The sequence below is a fragment of the Carcharhinus amblyrhynchos genome, chromosome 6, assembly GCF_965287045.1.
Source record: "Carcharhinus amblyrhynchos chromosome 6, sCarAmb.v2.hapA, whole genome shotgun sequence".
In the NCBI taxonomy this organism is placed as follows: domain Eukaryota; kingdom Metazoa; phylum Chordata; class Chondrichthyes; order Carcharhiniformes; family Carcharhinidae; genus Carcharhinus; species Carcharhinus amblyrhynchos.
In genome coordinates, this window is record NC_137329.1 from 32,131,478 (window position 1) to 32,150,696 (window position 19,219).

The 19,219-nt window shown below is 42.0% G+C and overlaps 1 protein-coding gene across 1 annotated transcript in view; it reads right to left on the bottom strand.

The window, feature by feature from the left end:
- Positions 1-19,219, bottom strand: part of insc (INSC spindle orientation adaptor protein) — a 178,965-nt gene that overhangs the window by 107,399 nt on the left and 52,347 nt on the right. Inside the window, exon 5 of the mRNA XM_080191577.1 lies at positions 6,132-6,257. Coding sequence (XP_080047703.1) covers positions 6,132-6,257 — 126 coding nt within the window. The remainder of the gene's footprint in view (positions 1-6,131; positions 6,258-19,219) is intronic.

The following is a 19,219-nucleotide window of genomic DNA, read 5'->3' on the forward strand; positions in this document are numbered from 1 at the left end:
TTCTCACCTTCCATCGCCTCCTTTGGATGAAGTGAATGGCAGTGATGAGAGAATGGTGAGATTGCTCAGGATGATGTGATTGAGAGTGCAGCTCTGAGGAGTCATTAAGGAGGAAATTGCGAGGCATCTTGAAGGGAATTGCTTGATAGAGCAGACGCAGCATTAAAGGGAAGTCGTGTCTGACAAATTTACTGCAGTTCTATGAGGATGTGTCTAGGGCGGTGGATAGAGGAGAGCCGGTGGATGTGGACTTTCTAGATTTTCAGAAGGCTTTTGACAAAGTACCTCACAAGAGGTTATTGCAGAAGGTCGAGGGACATCGAGTTGGGGGTAGGGTGTTAGCGTGGATAGAGGATTGGTTGTCAGATTGAGGCCAGAACTCTCCATTCACCTGACGAAGGGACTAACCTGAAAGCTAGTGAGTTTACTATCAAATAAATCGGTTGGATTTAAACCTGGTGTTGTCAGACTTTTTACTGAGGAGACCCCAGCCAGAGAGATGGTTGCCTCACAGCCAAGTGCTCAGAAGCCCATCTGGAAGGATGGCAAAAGGGAGCACAGCATCTCACCCGCACTCTCAAACCAACATTCAGCATTGAGTGGGGATGTGCAACGAGGGTGATGGTATTTCCTAGTATGCAGTCCTGACTGTGAAACAAAGGACTGCACAGTGGGTAAAATCAAGAGTAGGAATGCAGAAGTAATTAGGATTCATTAGACATGTGCTTCTCTGCTGCTGAAGTGAGATGAGTACGGTATGTTGCTTTCCTGGTGCCAGCTTAGTGGACATCACAAAGACGGTGTAGATAATTCTGTGCCAGAAAGGGTGTGGTCCATGTTGGAATCAATGGCATTGGGAATAACAGGAGTAAAGAAATGCAGTCCAAGTTTAAGAGCTGGGAGGAAGTTAAAAAGTAGACAATTCTTTGGATTATCCCTAATGCCATAATGGGAGTTGGGGATATGGCCTGTTAATGTGTGTCTAGAAACATGGTGCAAGCAGGAGGAAAGGCCTCAGAATCCTGGGACATTGGGTTCTGTAGGAGGAGGGGCCTATTCAAGATGGACAAGTTGCATCTGAACAGAACCGGGACCAATACCCTTGTAGGCAGGTTAACTACCTACTGGTGGCTGGTGTTAAACTAATTCAGCAGGAGGTTGGACATGGAAATACGGCAGAATTTTTTGAGCGTTCATGCCCTGTTGCCACTACAAGTGAGGACAGAGAATTTGGCGTTCAGCTAAATCTCCGTTCACTGCGATGGAGCCAGAGAATCCCACCGGCATGAACAGCTGGAAAATTCCAGCCATAATGTTAAAAAATGACATCAAGGTACAAAAAAGTCTGGGAGAGTCAGAGTTCGGAATAGAATTAAGTGGAATAATAGAAATTACAAAAAGATCTAATTTAGTTTTGTAGTACAAGTAGATAAACACACAAGTTACACTTCATGAGGTTGGTGATCTGCAGGTGCAAATTGTCATTCAGGAACATGATGCAATGGCAATCACTGAAACTTGGCTTAAATAAGGAGGAATAGATGCTTAATAATCCTAGGCACAAGTTAGCATACATAGGAAAAGGACACATAGAGGAAGGTAGGACATTGATGTTGAAAATAATAAGGTTTTGAAAGACAGACTGACCTTGATGGGCAAGAACAACCCATTGATTGGAATTGATAAACAATAAAGGAACTATTACACCAGCTGGTGTATGTTATAGATGAATACATAGTAGAAAAGAGATAAAGCATTAGGTTTGAAAATAAATTATTGAGCGATTCAAAAACTATAGAGTGCTGACAGTGGAAATCTTTAACAATCCCAGTGGGTTCCAGTATTTCTAACCTGACCATCCTACTAACTATCCTGGCTTGGAACAATTCACACCTCTTTAACCTGTGATTATCCCTCTCTCCACACACACTGTTTGCACCTGTAAAGACTTGCATTTCAACCATTCTTCACATTCTAATCTGTAATTATCTTGCAATTGTGTCTTCGCCTATATATGCTGTGTGTGTGAACTTACTTCCACTCACCTGAAAAAGCAGCTGCGTTCCAAAAGTTTGTGATTGCAAATAAACCTGTTGGACTTTTAACTTGGCATTGTGAGACTTCTTATTGTTAAACGACCCTGACAGTGAATTGGGTAGGGTGGGAAAGGACAGGATTATCAAAGTATAATCAGGGGAATTTTCTTGATTAGCTTGTTTCCTGTCCAATCAAGAAGGAAGCATTGCTGGGTCCAGTCCAAGGAAACAAATTGATTCAAGTAGAGAATGTCACAGTCAAGGAACATCTCAGGGATCATGGTCGTTGTATCATAAAGTTCAGATTAATTATGGAGAGTGAAAAGAACATTTTAGAAGAAAAATATTTATCTACAAAAGGATAGATCTGGCCCAGAACAAATGAAGTCAAAGAGTGCTGGCATTGGACTGGGGTAAGCACAGTAAGAAGTCTCACAACACCAGGTTAAAGTCCAACAGGTTTATTTGGTAGCACAAGCTTTCAGAGTTTCGCTCCTTCTTCATCTGAGACTTCTTACTGGGATGTAATGGAGCAATGGGCAGCCTTAATGAGGAGATGGTTCAGTCAGAGCCTACATTCATTCCAATAGAGTCAGGGAGGGCAAACAGAGCCAGAGGTTCCTGAATGCTGAGAATTTAGTTAGCAGGATTAAACAGTAAAAAGGAGCATATGATAGATGTCAACGCTAAAAAACTTAGCCCTGGAGATACCTAGAGGCCATGATGCCCAATGGGAAGCCCACTAATAACCACCCCCAATAACTTGGACAATGAGATCCTGGCTAAGAGAGGAATTCTCACACATGATCTAATTAAGTTAAAAGTGGAATACATTAGCCATGACCTTACTTGGATCACTGGAACTGTTGGAGAAAAAAAATGACAAGTAAAGACTTTGTGTGTATTTCAAGCACCTGCTTTATCTGCAAAACAGGACAAGCAACTGAGATGCTGAAGGAACAAAACCCTGAGTGGGTTCCTTCTCTCTGTCTCTCCAAGTTTTGAATTCTAACAACTGATTTTAACTATCAAGGTGCCACAGATACGGATTTAAAAAAAAACTGAACCCCACACTGTCACCTCCAGGAGAACTAATAAATTATCAATCTGCAACACTAAACTGCCTCAATATCAAAAGAAGCAAGACGACTGAATTCAGCCTGAAGCCAACCAAATTACCAACCGCCAAGAGTCAGACATCCCTTTAATTTCACTGTACCTTAAATTGGTAATAACTTGAAGTCTCCTCTGGTTGCAGATCTTCCCATCCACTCTGTACTTGAGGCTGATTCCAGCAACACTGTCCTGGAAGGCATCATTCAGCATGGCAGTAAGCATCATGCTGAACAGTGTGGGTGCAAGCACGCAGCCCTGTTTGATGCCATTTGTGACTGGGAATGCCTCAGAGGATTCTCCACCATCCAGCGCTCTGGCCATTATGCCATCACGGAACTGGCGTACCATCTGAACAAACTTGGGGGACAGCCGAACTTTGACATGATCCTCCACAGGCCTTGTCAGCTGACAGTGTCGAAGGCTTCAACCTGAGGAGACTTCAAGCTATTATCAAAGTGATGGAGACTGTTCTGCGAGACTTCCTCTTTGTCGATGATTGTGCCCTGTATACTGGCTCAGAGCCAGAGCTGCAAGTCAGTATGGACAAATTTTCCACAGCTTGCGACAGCTTTTGATTCACCATCAATATTAAAAAGACTGAAGTCATGCACCAGCCTGCTCCTCATGCACCGTACACAGAACCCATAGTCACAATCAAGGGCAGAAACTACAGGCAGTGGACCAGTTCACTTATTTTGGCAGCACCCTCTCCCAATCAGTAACTATTGATACAGAAGTTAACTGCGGAATAGTAAAAGCAAATTTTCCTTTCAGTAGGCTGCACTCCACTGTATGAGAATGTCAAGGAATCAACCCAGCAACAAAACTGAAGGTCTACAGCACCATGGTACTCACGACACTCCTGTATGCCTGCAAAACATGGACTGTGTATCGAAGGCATGCAAGACAGCTCAATCATTTCCACATGACTTGTCTTTGCAGAATATTACGCATCAGATGGCAAGACAAAGTACCAAACACTGAAGTTCTCTCCAGTTCAAGTCTACCATCAGTCCACACACTGCTGATGAGAACGCAGACCCGTATGTCTGTCATCCGTATGTCAGACGAGCGCATACTTGAGCAGTTCCTTTTTGGGGAACTCTCTGCTGAAAGACGCTCGCATGGAGGACAGAAGAAATGTTACAAAAACACACTCAAGGCCTCCTTGAAGTCATTTGACATTGACATGATCACCTGGAAAACGCTGGCACAAAACTGCCCTATCTGGCGCTGCCTCATCCACAAAGACCGTCAAGCTATCGAAGCAAGGTGCATTGCTGAAGCACAACTTAAGCACGAGCTGTACAAGTCCAGAGCCACCAGCACAACAACTACAGTGCCTACACAAGTCTGTCCAGTATGTTCCAGGACATTCTGTGCCCAAATTGGCCTGATCAGTCATCGGCGGACACATCGCATCCAGCCTCAAAATGACTAATGGTGTCAAGGTCCTCATCAACGACGATGGGCGAAATTACATATCCTCTCCATTCTGTAATCTGTATGTATCAATTTCGAGTGTGTGTGCATGTGTGTGTGCGTGTGCGCGTGCATTGAGAATCTTAGGATATAAAAATGGCTAAAGTTCCATCTCTGTTTCATTATTTAAATATGAAGTGAAGTTGTAAATTTTCCAATTGGATTTGAGTTATTATCGTCACGTGCATTGGGATACAGTGAAAAGTATTGTCTTTTGTGTGCTATTCAAACAAAGCAGAGAGTACATAGGGGAGGAGGAAAGGAGATGTTGCAGTATATAGTGTTACAGATACAGATAGGGTGAAGGGAAAGATCAACTTAATATACCATAGGTCCATTCAAAAGTCTAATGGCAGCAGGGAAGAAGGTGTTCTTGAGTTGGTTGCCACGTGTTCTTACAGCATGAGAAGGAATTTCCTGATCTGCTATTAAAATAATTGACAGAAGATAGTACGTACCTGGACCACGCCACTTCGGTGGACATGAAAAATACGAGGAAAGGAAACATGGTGATAAGTTGGTGAGTATTCTTCAAAATACTATTTTCTCAGGCACTATACATTTGATCAGTGAAAGTCTTTTAAACAGCAACCACAGAGTAATTCATAATGAGCTGTAACATCAGAGCCCTCCAGCAGTGGATTGGGGAAATGCAAACTTTGTCTGGGCCATTGTCCTCCATTGGAAGCCATCCAAAAGTGTGATGTAAGTCACAAATTTCTGGTGGTTCCAGCTTGTTACACAAGTAGCTACCCAGAAAAAGTTAGAAGAATTAAAACCTCTTATAACTTTGGGTTAATATTGTAGAGACCCAGACCAACCCCCAGTAGGTTTCCCATCACACTCCCAAATCCCCATGGGATTCCCTTTATCCCACAACTAACCACTATCCCTTCCCCTCCCCACCATGGCATTCTCCATCCATTTAAGGTCCCACAAGAGAGCCCCCACCCCTGCAGCACTGCACCCACTCCCCCCATGAGGTCCAAACCTTCCTCCCCGCCCCGGCCCCCACCCAATGATCCCACACCCCCCCAAGGTCTGAGTCCTGAGTCAGAAAATCGGGTGAGACAGGCACGGAAGTAATTTAGCGCAAGTAAGCAGGCATGGATTATCACTCTAAGAAAGTTATGGCCTGGTGTATCACCAAGCCACTAACAAACGCTCATAACAAAACAAAAATCAGTCCTGGCGCTAACTCACAGGCAGACCAGTCACTGGCACAAATGTGTGGCAAAGTGCTCCCTTATTCATTTACCTCTATGCATTATTGGAAAACATTGTAGGCAATTACATATCACAATCAATGTCATCAATTAAAGTGAACACATTTCAAATCAGGACACAATTTTCTTCCAACTTCCTGATGTGTGTGGAATCAAGTTTGGTTAATTACCACTCTTGCACATAATACATTCCTTTAAGATGTTGAAAATAGCATTGTTCACCGATATCAGTTTAAAAACAAGAATGTTTATTGAACAATTCTATTCATACCTTCTCAAGTTCATTGATGCCTTCCTCCACACTACATATTGATGCCAGTGCTCTGAGAGCATGCACATGCAAATAACTTGAACCCTCTTGCCTGCAAAGTTTGAATAGGACTGCCACCCCTCCTTCCTGCAATAGAGAAAATGATACAGAACTTTATAAAACAGATTCAACGATTATTCCTTATAAACTTCTGTTTAATCAGTAAGGGGTTGCGATCAATAACATCTTTTGGTTACTGCTGAATGTAGGCTGAAGAATTGTAAAGCAAACTGTAAAAATATCCCATATTTTTCTTCAGGTTCTGAATCAAATGTATTAACATTTTTGCATATCTGCTTCAAACTTCCACTAGGTCTATTTGGTTTCTGTGGCAGTACATGTCGGGTTGGGACTAGTTCCGTCACATAAATTGACCACACTTCTTATGCTGCAATCATCACAGTCATATTCTGGAATTTCCTGTATATAACTACTACCATAAACATCACACTGGTTCAAGATTGTGACCTACCACTTACCTTCTCAGGGCAACCTGCAATAAATGCAATATGCAATAAATTCTCCCTTGTCAGAATAAATGTTGCAACCAGCTACATAAGTGAGAAAGGAGCCACTATTTTCAGTTCATACATAGGTATATTTTGGGTTCATTGCTATGCTGAGGGTTCATTTGAGGTGGCACAGTGGCACAATGGTTAGCACTGCTGCCTCACAGCGCCAGGGACCCGGGTTCAATTCTGGCCTTCGGTCATTACCTGTGTGGAGTTTGCACATTCTCCCTGTGTCTGTGTGAGTTTCCTCCGGGTGCTCCAGTTTCCTCCCACAGCCCAAAGATGTGCAGGTTAGGTTGACTGGCCATGCTAAATTGACCCTAGAGTCAAGGGGATTAGCAGGGTAAATACGTGGGGTTATGGGGATAGGGCCTAGGTTGGATTGTGGTCAGTGCAAATTCAATGGGCCAATTGGCCTTCTTCTGCACTGTAAGGATTCTATGTAATATATGGTATAGGTAGACTGTGGGGTTCATTGTATATGATAACATAATATATATTGTATATATCTATATATATATTTAATTTATAGTCCCTTTCGAATTTGCTTGCTCCTATCATCTTTAATCTGTATTTCTCAATTTGCCTTATTCAAATTGAACAGTCCATCTGAAACCAATTCAGTAAAAAATATCTGGAATTAAGAATCTACTGATGACTGTGAAACCATTGTCAAATGTCAGAAAAATCCATCTGGTTCACTAATGTCCTTTAGGGAAGGAAATCAGCTGTTCTTTCCTGGTCTGGCCTACATGAGACTCCAGAGCCACAGCAATGTGGATGACTCTCAACTGTCGTCCACATTGAAATGACTTGGCAAGCCACTCAATTCAAGGGCAATGAGGGATGGGCAATAAATGTTAGCCAGCCAGCAAAGCATGTGCCCCATGAATCAATAAAAAGAAACCATCAGAGAGAAAAAGAAATGCAGGCCAAAGGAAGACTCAGAACAGTGAGCTATAAATCATATCATAAAAGTTCAGGGGCCTCCTATTTGAATGAGATAAAGTTTAGAAGTTGATAAATTCAAAAATCCAACCTGAAATACTCACCTACTTAATGAAAATGTTTTGCCAACAAATGCTGGCATTGCCAGCAACACCCACATCCCAAGAATGAATAAAAACAATCACCTCAATGAAAGTAATTACAACCCAAGTTCTGGGTTAAATACATTCCAGGTTATTATCCAAAAATTATCCTCAATTACCCTTGCCCATGGCAGAAGATGTCAAGAAATATAAATCAAAGTAACTTGCTCATGAAATGTTATCATGATACAAGGAGGGAGTTTTCCTGTCCTGCGGGAACAGTAGCAGGTGGGGACGGAGGTGGAGCGGCGGGGGGGGGGGGGGGGGGGGACAGGATATGCAAAGTTCCATTGAGCATGAGCAGGATTTTTCCCTTCTGTGACGAGTGCGGACAGAAAATCCCGCCCAAGGTATATTGTCCTTTCACATAGTCCCATTATCCAGCTCTGCTTTACTTCATTATCTGTGCAAAGACCATTCAACTTTGCAAAAACAAAAATCGAGGATACCCTGCAAATGGGCTAGGATTAGTTTGGGGAGAACAGCCATCAGGCCAGAGTATTACAGCAACAAAGATCGATAAAGTTTAGAAGTTTGATAGCTTAAAGTGAAACCAATTAAGAATTATTGCTAAATTTCAACTGTTTGATGGTCTGGAATTAAGAAAGAGAAAAAGAATCGATGACAAAATATATGAGGTTAATGATGATGCAATATTCCTACCATTATTCCACTATTCCTATGAAACTCCTACCATTACTCCTATGAAACCCATCTCCAAATTTCATGGCCAGGGTCTCAGCTCTGCCCTCTGTGGCAGGATCCAGAACTTCCTAACCCACAGATCACAATCAGTTAGGATAGCAACAACACCTCAACACCAATGCCCCACAAGACTGTGTTCTCATCCCCCTACTATAATCCTTATACACCTATGGCTTTGTGCAATCAAATTCTCCTCCAACTCAATTTTCAAGTTTGCTGACAACACCATCGCAGTGGATCGGATCTCAAACAATGATTAGACAGAGTACAGGAATGAGAGAGAATCTGAAGAACTGGTCTGATGACAATAATCTCTCCTTCAATGACAACAAAACAAAGGAGATTGTCATTGAATTCAGGAAGTATAGTGGAGAACAAGTCCCTGTCTACATCAACAAAATGGTTGAAAGCTTCACATCTTTAGGTGTCCAGATCACCAACAACCTGTCCTGGTGCCCCCATGCCGACACTATAGTTAAGAAAGCCCACCAATGCCTCTACGTTTTCAGAAGACTAAGGAAATTTAGCATGTCAGTTACAACTCGCACCAACTTTTACAGATGTACCATAGAAAGCATTCTTTCTGGTTGTATCACAGCTTGGTATGGCTTCTGTTCTTCCCAAAACCGCAAGGAACTACAAAAGGTTGTGAATGTAGCCCTATCTATCATGCAAACCAGCCTCCCATCCATTGACTCTATCTACACTTCTGCTGCCTCGGCAAAGCAGCCAGCATAATTAAGAACCCCATGCAAACCCGGATATCCTTCTTTCCACCTTCTTCCATCAGGAAAAGGATACAAAGGTCTGAAGTCACGTAACAACCGACTCAAGAACAGTTTCTTCCTGCTGCCATCAGACTTTTGAATGGACCTACCTTGCATTAAGTTGACCTTTCTCTACACCCTAGCTATGACTGTAACACTAAGTTCTGCAGTCTCCCTTTTCCTTCTCTATGAACAGTATGCTTTGTCTGTACAGCGCACAAGAACACAGGTGGTACAGTGGTATAATAGTTAACGCTGCTGCCTCACAGCACCAGGGACTCAGGTTCGATTCCTGGCTTAGGTCATTATCTGTATGGAGTTTTTAAGTTCTCCGTGTCTGCATGGGCTTCCTCTGGGTGCTCCAGTTTCCTCCCACAGTCTGAAAGACACGCTGGTTAGGTGCATTGACTTGAACAGGTGCCAAAGTGTGGTGACTAGGGGAATTTCACAGTAACTTCATTGCAGCTTTAATGTAAACCTTACTGGTATCTAATAAATGATACTTTTCACAGTATACTAATACATATGACATTAATAAATCAAATCAAAATCAAAATACTTTTACATGAAAAATACTTTATCATTAACCTGGCTCCATTACAAAATAACTCATTTTAGATACTATTTCTGATCTCTTCTATTTTAGAATGTTTTGCTACCTGTTTTACTGCGAGAATTGTAGGTCAGTTTTGCAACTTTATATGACACTACAGTAATGATAAGAAGATTCTCTCTGGAGTTTATAATAAAATACATTTCGCTAGTGGAAAGCCTGCAGTCCAACATATACTGAAGGAACATGTGCTATATCTATTTTTAACAATCTAGCAATTCCGGATGGTGCTGTCATATAACAAAATAGCTGTAGATCAGATGATTGTGCTCCTTATGCAATCATTTATGAATATTAGGTTAAGCACTAAAACTTCCTGGTGAAGATATTAAATCCTTTAAAAGGAGTAGGGAATTCAGAGGCAGAGAGAAATTATTTTTGTAGGTAATATAGCTCCACAGCAAGATCAAGCATGTAGTAAGTGCTCAAAGAAATCCCCATAGGGATGAGAATTTATACCTTTTTTCAAAGCAGGTAGCAGTTAACAATTACATCGACAATAAAGGTAAAAATGTAAAGAATCTGCTGCTGCTTGGTGTGTGATCACTCCATAATTTTTACTTTTTAATTTATTACAGAAGCCTGAACTTAGACAAAGGAATCAGGAGCCACGCAAGGGCAACACAGGAATTTCCTGGGAAGTTGCGCAATTAACCTGGATCTGAAACCCTCTCAAACTTCTGATTTAAAGTCAGCTGGTTGTGGCAGGGTGGCACAGTGGTTGGCCTCATAGCGCTAGGACTCCAGGGTTCAATTCCAGCCTTGGGTGAGTGCCTGTGCAGAGTCTGCACATCTCCTTGTGTCTGTGCGGATTCCCTCTGGGTGTTCCGATTTCCTCCCACACGCCAAAGATGTGTGGGTTAGGTGGATTGGCCACGTTAAATTGCCCCTTGGTGTCAGGGGATTAGTAGGGTAAATACATGGGGTTAAGAGGAAAGGGCCTCGGTGGCATTGTTGTCAGTGCAGGCTCGATAGGGTCAGTGGCCTCCTTCTGCACTGTAGGGATTCTATGATTCTATGACTCTCTTAACAGAAGACTGTATCAGAAGTCAGGGTGAGAAATGTGGAGTTCCAGATTAAGGAGAGAAAATAGCATAGTGACACACGGACACCGATTATCATTCCACGGAAGATTCAGCCCTTTAATTTTAATTTCTTCGTTAAATATAGCTTTTAGAATGTAGGCTGGCACCAATAAGCCTGGCTCTTTCAGTGCCATCCTGGGAATGCAAGCGAGTCCATAACTTGGAAAGGCCAGATCCCTTGCTAATGTCAGAGATTGCATGCGATGAGCTGGACACTGAATAAACTCACTGAGCTTCCTGATGACAAAAAAACTGTTCTCTGCACTTGTCAAATTTTATCAAATGTTTTCACTTCCGTTCTTTCAGTGGTATTGCTCTTAAACGTTCAACTAAGCTGTGCCAGATATTTAAAAGGCTGCTTCTCCATGATTTTATGATGATTTAGATTACCATCTGAGCATTATCAACTGCAAAACACGTCAAAAAAGCAAAATAATTTTATGACCAAGAACTTGGAGGTGGCATGATGTCACCATGGTTAGCACTGCTACCACACAGCGCCAGGGATCCAGATTTGATTCCCAGCTTGGGTCATTGTCCATGTAGAGTTTACACATTCTCCCCGTGTCTGTGTGGGTTTCCTCCGAGTGTTTAGGTTTCCTCCCACATTCCAAAGATGTGCAGTTTAGGCAAATTGGCCATGTCAAATTCTCCCTCAGTGTACCCGAACAGGCACCGGAGTGTGGCGACTACGGGATTTTCACAATAACCTCGTTGCAGTGTTAATGTGAGCCTACTTTGACAAATGAATAAATTTTAACTTTACTTGAGGAGAAACTAGAACCATCACAAATGGGGGTGTTCTAATGCCCAAATTCAATTTTACTGGTGTAAAGGGATTCTTCATAACTGACAACAGAGATATCTACTCAGATACTCAGATGTGTATGAATAGAATGGAATAGAATCCCTACAGTGCAGAAGGAGGCCATTCGGCCCATTGAGTTTGCACCGATCACAATCCCACCCAGGCCCTATCCCCATAATCACATACATTTACCTTAACACTAAGGGGCAATTTAGCATGGCCAATCAACCTAACCCGCACATCTTTGGAGGGAGGAAACTGGAGCACCCGGAGGAAACCCACACAGACACAGGGAGAATGTGCTAACTCCACACAGAAATCGCCCAAGCCAGAATCAAACCCGGGTCCTTGGTGTTGTGAGGCAGCAGTGCGAACTACTGTGCCACCATGCCACCATTTGTAATTTAATTTAACATAACAGAACCAAATTGATATGGAAGTGTTAAGATGCTAGTTCAAAATTCTATTGGAAACTAAATGATGCAACATTAATTTTCCAGATAACATTTAAAATCCTCTGAGAACATATCAATACGCTGCCAAATATGAAGAAGGATAAAGAAGCATAAAAGGTTATTGCAAATAAAGATTATAAGCTTTACAATAATAGCCTGACTTTTTCAGACAACTAGAACAAATGTCTACAGTTGAAGTTTTCTGCTTCTATTTTATGTCCCCCTTGGATCATTTCCTGACATGAAGTGGCATCTGTGAAATGTTTAAATATGTTATAAACCCAAAGACAATAATGTATGACCACCTCTGAGTTCCTAGATAATGACTGGAGGTCTAAACGGAGTAAGGTTCAGTCAAGACGTCCAAAGAAAATAGCTGGAGGCATTTCCTCACTTCCACCATAACCAAAAGTTAATTTCCTCCATCCACTTGTACATACAAGGTATTCAGAACTCATTTAGAAAGACAACTACAGAGTTATTGATTCCTTTACAGTGCTGGCAAATAAAGGGAAATTGATCTTTCCCTGGGTGACCACTTCTGTTTATTTTCAGTTATTGACTGTGGCACTTACATTACAGCCATTCATAACTTTATTAAAGTTATTTCCACAATATTGGCTCTAAACTAATAAGTTAAACATCAATACAGATTTTGTGTACTTTTGATTCACTTCTTGTCTTCTTTCCATCCTGACTTCTTTCTATATGCAATTTTAATCTTAATTTCACTCTTTGTCTACTCTAACTTTTTTTACTTTTAAGTTTATTTATATCATGTAAGCTGTCAAAATTCCAAATTGATATCGTTGCCAACAGGGAGGGTCACCTTCCTGTGGAGAAGGAACAAGGAAAAGGATACATCTTCTACTGGAAAGGAAAGGTTGACAGCGATACCACGTGTTATCAACTCTCGTGTCGAAACCGGAATAGGATCCTGGCTGCACAGCACAACTCCCCAGTTGTACAAATAAAAGACTCATGTTGGGCAGCGGCACAGTGGTTAGCACCACTGCCTCACAGCGCCGGGGACCCCTGTTCAATTCTGACCTCATTTGATTGTCTCTGTGGAATTTGCACATTCTCCAATTGCCTGTGCAAGTTTCCTCCGGGTGCTCTGGCTTCCTCACACACTCCAAAGATGTGTGGGTTCGGTTGATTGGCCATGCTAAATTGTCAGGGAGATTAGCAGGGTAAATACATGTAGTTGCAGGGATAGGGCCTGGGTAGGATCATTGTTGTTGCAGGCTTGATGGGCCGAATGACGTCCTTCTGCACTGTATGGATTTTTTTCTTATTCATTCATTGGACGTGAGCACTCCTAGCTGGCCAGCATTCATTGCCCAAGCGCAGTTGAGAGTCAACCACATTGCTGTGGATCTGGAGTCATATGTAGGCCAGATCAGGTAAGGACAGCAGAATTTCTTCCCTGAAGGACATTAGTGAACCAGATGGGTTTTTACAATAATCGACAATAGTTTCATGGTCACCAACAGATTCCTAATTCCAGATATGTTTTATTGAATTCACCACTTGCTGTGGTGGGATTCGAACCCGAGTCCCCAGAACATTAGCTGAGCTTCTGGATTAACAGTCTAGCGACAATACCACTAGGCCACCACCTCCTCCATTCTATCCTATGAAACTGGAGGAGTCTCCCTCACTAAGTCCTGTTTCCTCTACTTTTAAATGGTCAGAGTTCTGGGAAGTACAAAGCAAGTGTTACAAAGACACTCCAAAGCTGTTCTTGAAGCACGGCATTGTTGACATGAACGAATGAGGGGAATTTTCTAGCAATCCAAAATGACGACAATTTGTCCGTCAAGCTGCAGCAATCTTTAAGTCCAAACAGCTTAGTGATGAGATAGATCAACGCAAGGAGGAGAGAAAAAAGAAGCAAATTGTGCACTCTAGATTCCATTACCTCATAGAACATCATGCCCCATGTGTCCAAAGATCTATGGGTTGAGAATTAACCTGTGCAGTCACAAGACGACCCATGGCACGAACTCGTGATGATGTGGAAATACTGGCGTTGGACTGGGGTAAACACAGTAAGAAGTCTCACAACACCAGATTAAAGTCCAACTGGTTTATTTGGTAGCAAAGGAACTCGCTAAGAACTCATGATCCAGAGTACACATCACCCACGAACCAAAAGATAGCCTACGACAACATTGGGCGCGATTTTCCAGCAGCGCTCACCCAAGGCCAAAAAATCCCACCCAAGGTCAATGGACATTTGCACAATCTGTGTCCCACCTGCTACAATTTCCGTGGTGGGCGGGAGAGGAAAATTCTGCTTATTGAGTTTGATATAACTTTTGGGGCCAAAGAGATTGAACGATATTGGGGGGTGGGGGGGTGGGGTGGAGGCGGAGGCAAGATAAGGCTACTGAATTTGATGATCAGCCATGATCATAATGAACGGTGGAGCAGGCTCGAAGGGTCAAATGGCCACCCCCCTGCTTCTATTTTCTATGTATATGTTTCTAACAATGGAGGAGGATAGAATCACTGACAGCAACTTCTAGATTTCATAGACTGGCTTTCACATGATGTTGCATATGTTGGTGACAGTTTCAGGTGGAGTAATAATGGTCAACGCTGACAGTTTCACTGTCATTAGCCCTGCAAAAGCTGGGCCAATGTTCCAGAACCTATGGAGAACCCCATGGTCCATATAAATCGGACAGCAATTAATTATCACCACTCCTGCGCTAAAACAAAATATCTAAATTGTCCCAGAAATGTCAAAGAAATAAGCCAAATTGTAGAGAGGTTGGAATCATAAAAGGTTTTTGCTTTCATATTAATCTGATAGTGCAGCCAATAATTACATCAGGCCGAGTAATGACAGAAATGACAGATGATGTCATCCTGCCATTACTATACATTCATCACTTTGCTTCTTATTCATGTTCCTACTTCCACCAGAATCGCTAGAGAGGAAAACCATTACTGGGGGTGAGGGTAGATCCCAATCTATTTCTTCTCCCTTCTCACAAATATTGTGGCATTATTTCATAGCTTAGCTTGTGTAATTTCTGAGTCATTCTCTATAGAAATCTTGGGGTGACTTTTGTGCAATTTCTGAGTCATTCGCTACAGAAATTATGGGATGACTTCAAGTTTTAGAAAGCAAGTTATGGCTGCAGTTAGCAGCCTAATTTTCCTAGCTCCCACCATCTTCTGCTGTTTTATCAATGAGAATATTCACTGATGGTCACACAGTATTTGTTCCAAATACAACTCTTTAGGTGATGAAGTGGTCTCTGCCTATACGCAGCAACACCTGCACAAGATTCAGATTTCCGCTGATAAATGACAAGTAACATTCATGTCACACAATTATCAGGCAATGAGAGAAAGTCTAAGAGTAAGTCTTCCTCTGACATGCAACAGTACTATCCTTGTCCAATTAGCCTACCAACAGCATCCTAGCAGTCACCATTGTCCATTGACCAGAAACTTAACAGAACCAGCCACTTATATATCATGGCTGTAAGAACAGGTCAGAGGCCTGTGGCAAGTGTCTCACCTCCTGATTCCTAAAGCCTGCTCACAAAGCACAAGGCCAGAATGTGATGGAACACTAGCCTTGCCAGGATCAGTTCAGCTTCAACAATAATCATGAAGTTTAAAGATTATTTATTAGTGTCACAAGTAAGTTTACATTAACACTGCAATGAAGGGACTATGAAAATTCCCCAGTCACCACACTCCGGTGCCTGTTCGGGTACACTGAGGGAGAATTTAGCATGGCCAATGCACCTAAACAGCACATCTTTTGGATTGTAGGAGGAACCAGAGCACCCGGAGTAAACCTATGCAGACACATGCAGACTCTGCATAGACAATGACCCGAATTGGGAATCGAGCCCAGGTCCCTGGTGCTGTGAGGCAGCAGTGCTAACCACTGTGCCACCATGTTGCCTTGAAGCCTAACACCATCTAGGAGAAACCAACCTGCTCAGTTGGCAGTCCATCACACACCTTAAATATTCAGCTCTTCCGGAACCCACTCATTATAACTACGGTGTGTACCAGCTACAAGATACACTGCAGAAACTCACCAAGGCTTCCTCGACAGCAACTGCCAAGGCCACAGCATCTTCCACCTAGAAGAACAAGGCCAGCAACTGCATTGGAACACCACCACTTGCAAGATCCTTTCCAAGTCACACACCATCCTGACTTGAAACTATATCACTGTTTCTTCATCACTGCTGAACAAAAGATCATGAACAGGTATTCAATAGCACTATGGGTATACTTACACAATGTGGAGATGCTGGCTTTGGACTGGGGTAAGTACAGGAAGAAGTCTCACAACACCAGGTTAAAATCCAACAGGTTTATTTGGTAGCACAAGCCACAAGCTTTCAGAGCGCTGTTCCTTCATCAGGCGAGTGGGAGCCCTGTTCACAACAGGGCATATAAAAACACAAACTCAGTTTGTGTACCCACACCAAATGGATTGGCATGGTTTAAGAAGGTGACTTACTGCTACCTTGTCAAGGAAATTTAGGGATGGGCAATAAATGATAGTCTTGCCAGCAACACCCTCATCCCAGTCAATGAATAAAACTGACTCTAAATAACAATACAGCACCCTTCATATCTATACCATATGCAAAAATATTCAATTTATATGATCCAAAACAGAATATACAAAAGACCTGAGTCACATAAAGAATGAACTTGGTCATTTGAGCCAATATAAAGAGAAGACAAAATAATTTTTAAAACAGGAGTACTTTCACTGTATCAGATTGAAGGAAAAACCCCCTATTTCCTTTCCCTAGAGCAGCTCAACTCCAATTTGTAGAACTATTCAACTGTTTTCTGTCTAGGTTGAGTCATGTACTTAAAACTTTATCCTCCGCCATGACTCACTAATGCAGTATATTCTATTTCAGGCAGAAATGACACAGTAAATTTAATTCTTCATACCCAATCTTGCTCATGACCCAAGAAGGCATTTATTGGATTTTGAAGAGAACTTAAAGACAGCTCACCTGATCGACCAAGAAAGAACGACGTACTCTCCTTATTGATGGTAAGTCACAAAGAATTTTAATTGAACATATCCATTATCACAATCATTGCACTTGTCACAACTTCCTTTGGAATGTTCTACATAGAAAAAAGTTCTTTGGAAGTTTTTTTTGTTCATTGTGTCAAACCCGCTTATTAGGCTTGTATTTCTCATGTTCTAATAGGACTTTCCAATGTTAAAGTAGCACCTTTGAAGAAGAAATATTTCAAATGAACTGTTTCAGTTATCACAGTCCTCGGATGTGACTTCAGTTATCAATTCAGATGTTCTGTGATCCAGCCCCCGGACTAAGCTTCTGCCAGCTTAGTCTATACCCTGAATCAAGTTATAAGGAGAATAATGATGGCAAGTTACTCCTCATTGGGCAGAAGGAGAAGAAGGTGTAACCAGCCCTAGTACGGAATGTGGTATGTCTGCTATGACTTTCACCAACTTTTACAGGTGCACCACAGGAAGCATTCTTTCTGGTTATATTGTAGCTTGATGTGGCTCCTATTCTGCCCAAGACTGCAAGCAACTACAAAGGATCATGAATGAAGCCCAGTCCATCATGCAAATGAGCCCCCCATCCATTGATTCCAACTGCACTTGGAGAAGCAGCCAGCATAATCAAGGACTCCACGCACCCTGGACATTTTCTCTTCCAGCTTTTTCCGTCGGGAAAAAGATAGAAAAGTCTGAAGTCACGTACCAACCAACTCAAGAACTGTTTCTTTCCTGCTGCCATCAGACTTTTGGATGGATCAACCTTGCATGAAATTGATCTTTCTCTACACCCTAGCTATGATTGTAGCACTACATTCTGCACTCTCTTCTTTCCTTCCTTATGAACGGTCTGCCTCATCTGTACAGCGCACAAGAAACAATATTTTCACTTTATGCAAATACATGTGGCAATAATAAATCAAATCGAATCAAATCCTGTCCTTGTGCCATGTCCAAGAGAGCATCCAGTAGGAGGGCAATCAAAAAAACATAGAACTGAACAGGCAGCTTATGAGAATCAGGAGCAGTCAGTGCAAATGTTCCTCTTATTGTCATTCACTACATAGTACTTAAGAGCACTTATGCTGCAGGCCACTTAGAGATATCTTTTCTCACACACACACACACACACACACACACACACACACACACACACACACACACACACACACACACACACACACACACACACACACACACACACACACACACCTAGAGATCAGACTGAGGAAGCCATAATGTGAGAATGCAGTGGGCCAGGGTGGAGGGAGAGTTTCTAATTTTTGTGATTATGCAACTGTAGCTCCTTGTGGTCCTTTCGCATTGTCATAATAAATGAATGGAGAGAGAGAGAGCTTTCAGGGAAAAGGAGGTCATACCCAAAAGAGTCTTTGATACCAAGCACTTTGCTTTTATTTTTCCAATTTTTGTTTTATTGGCTTAAGTAGATTGATTGGGTAAACGCACAACAGAAGCAATCCAACTTGTTAGGCAATCCTGCATCTGGAATCGTTGTTATAATTTATTAACCATCTGAATTATTTAGAGGAGGATTTATTCTCATCTTAATTTTGTCCAAATATGAACAATTGTTTTTGATTTTAATTTAGATGAACAAACATGATCAATCAGATTTTATACAAATTAACGGCTGGAATTTTCTCATTCTTTGGCTCAATGTAATTTTGGGTGAGAAAAGCAGTAATTGGCCTGTCGGCAGTATTGGCAAGTTCCCGCACTTTATTTGTAGTCACTTTTGAAAACTAAATTTTACACTCAGACTAAAGGGCATGGCAGAAAGCAGGCTGCCTCCATTTCAGCTGTGGATCCTGGGGAAACACCGAGACATAATGGCAGAGTTAAGACCGTTAAGTTATGGTTGCACAGTGTGGGCATGGCTGTTGTTAGCCACTTGTGCATTGTGACCACTTATTATCTATGCTAAGTTCTTGCTTCCTTTTGGTGC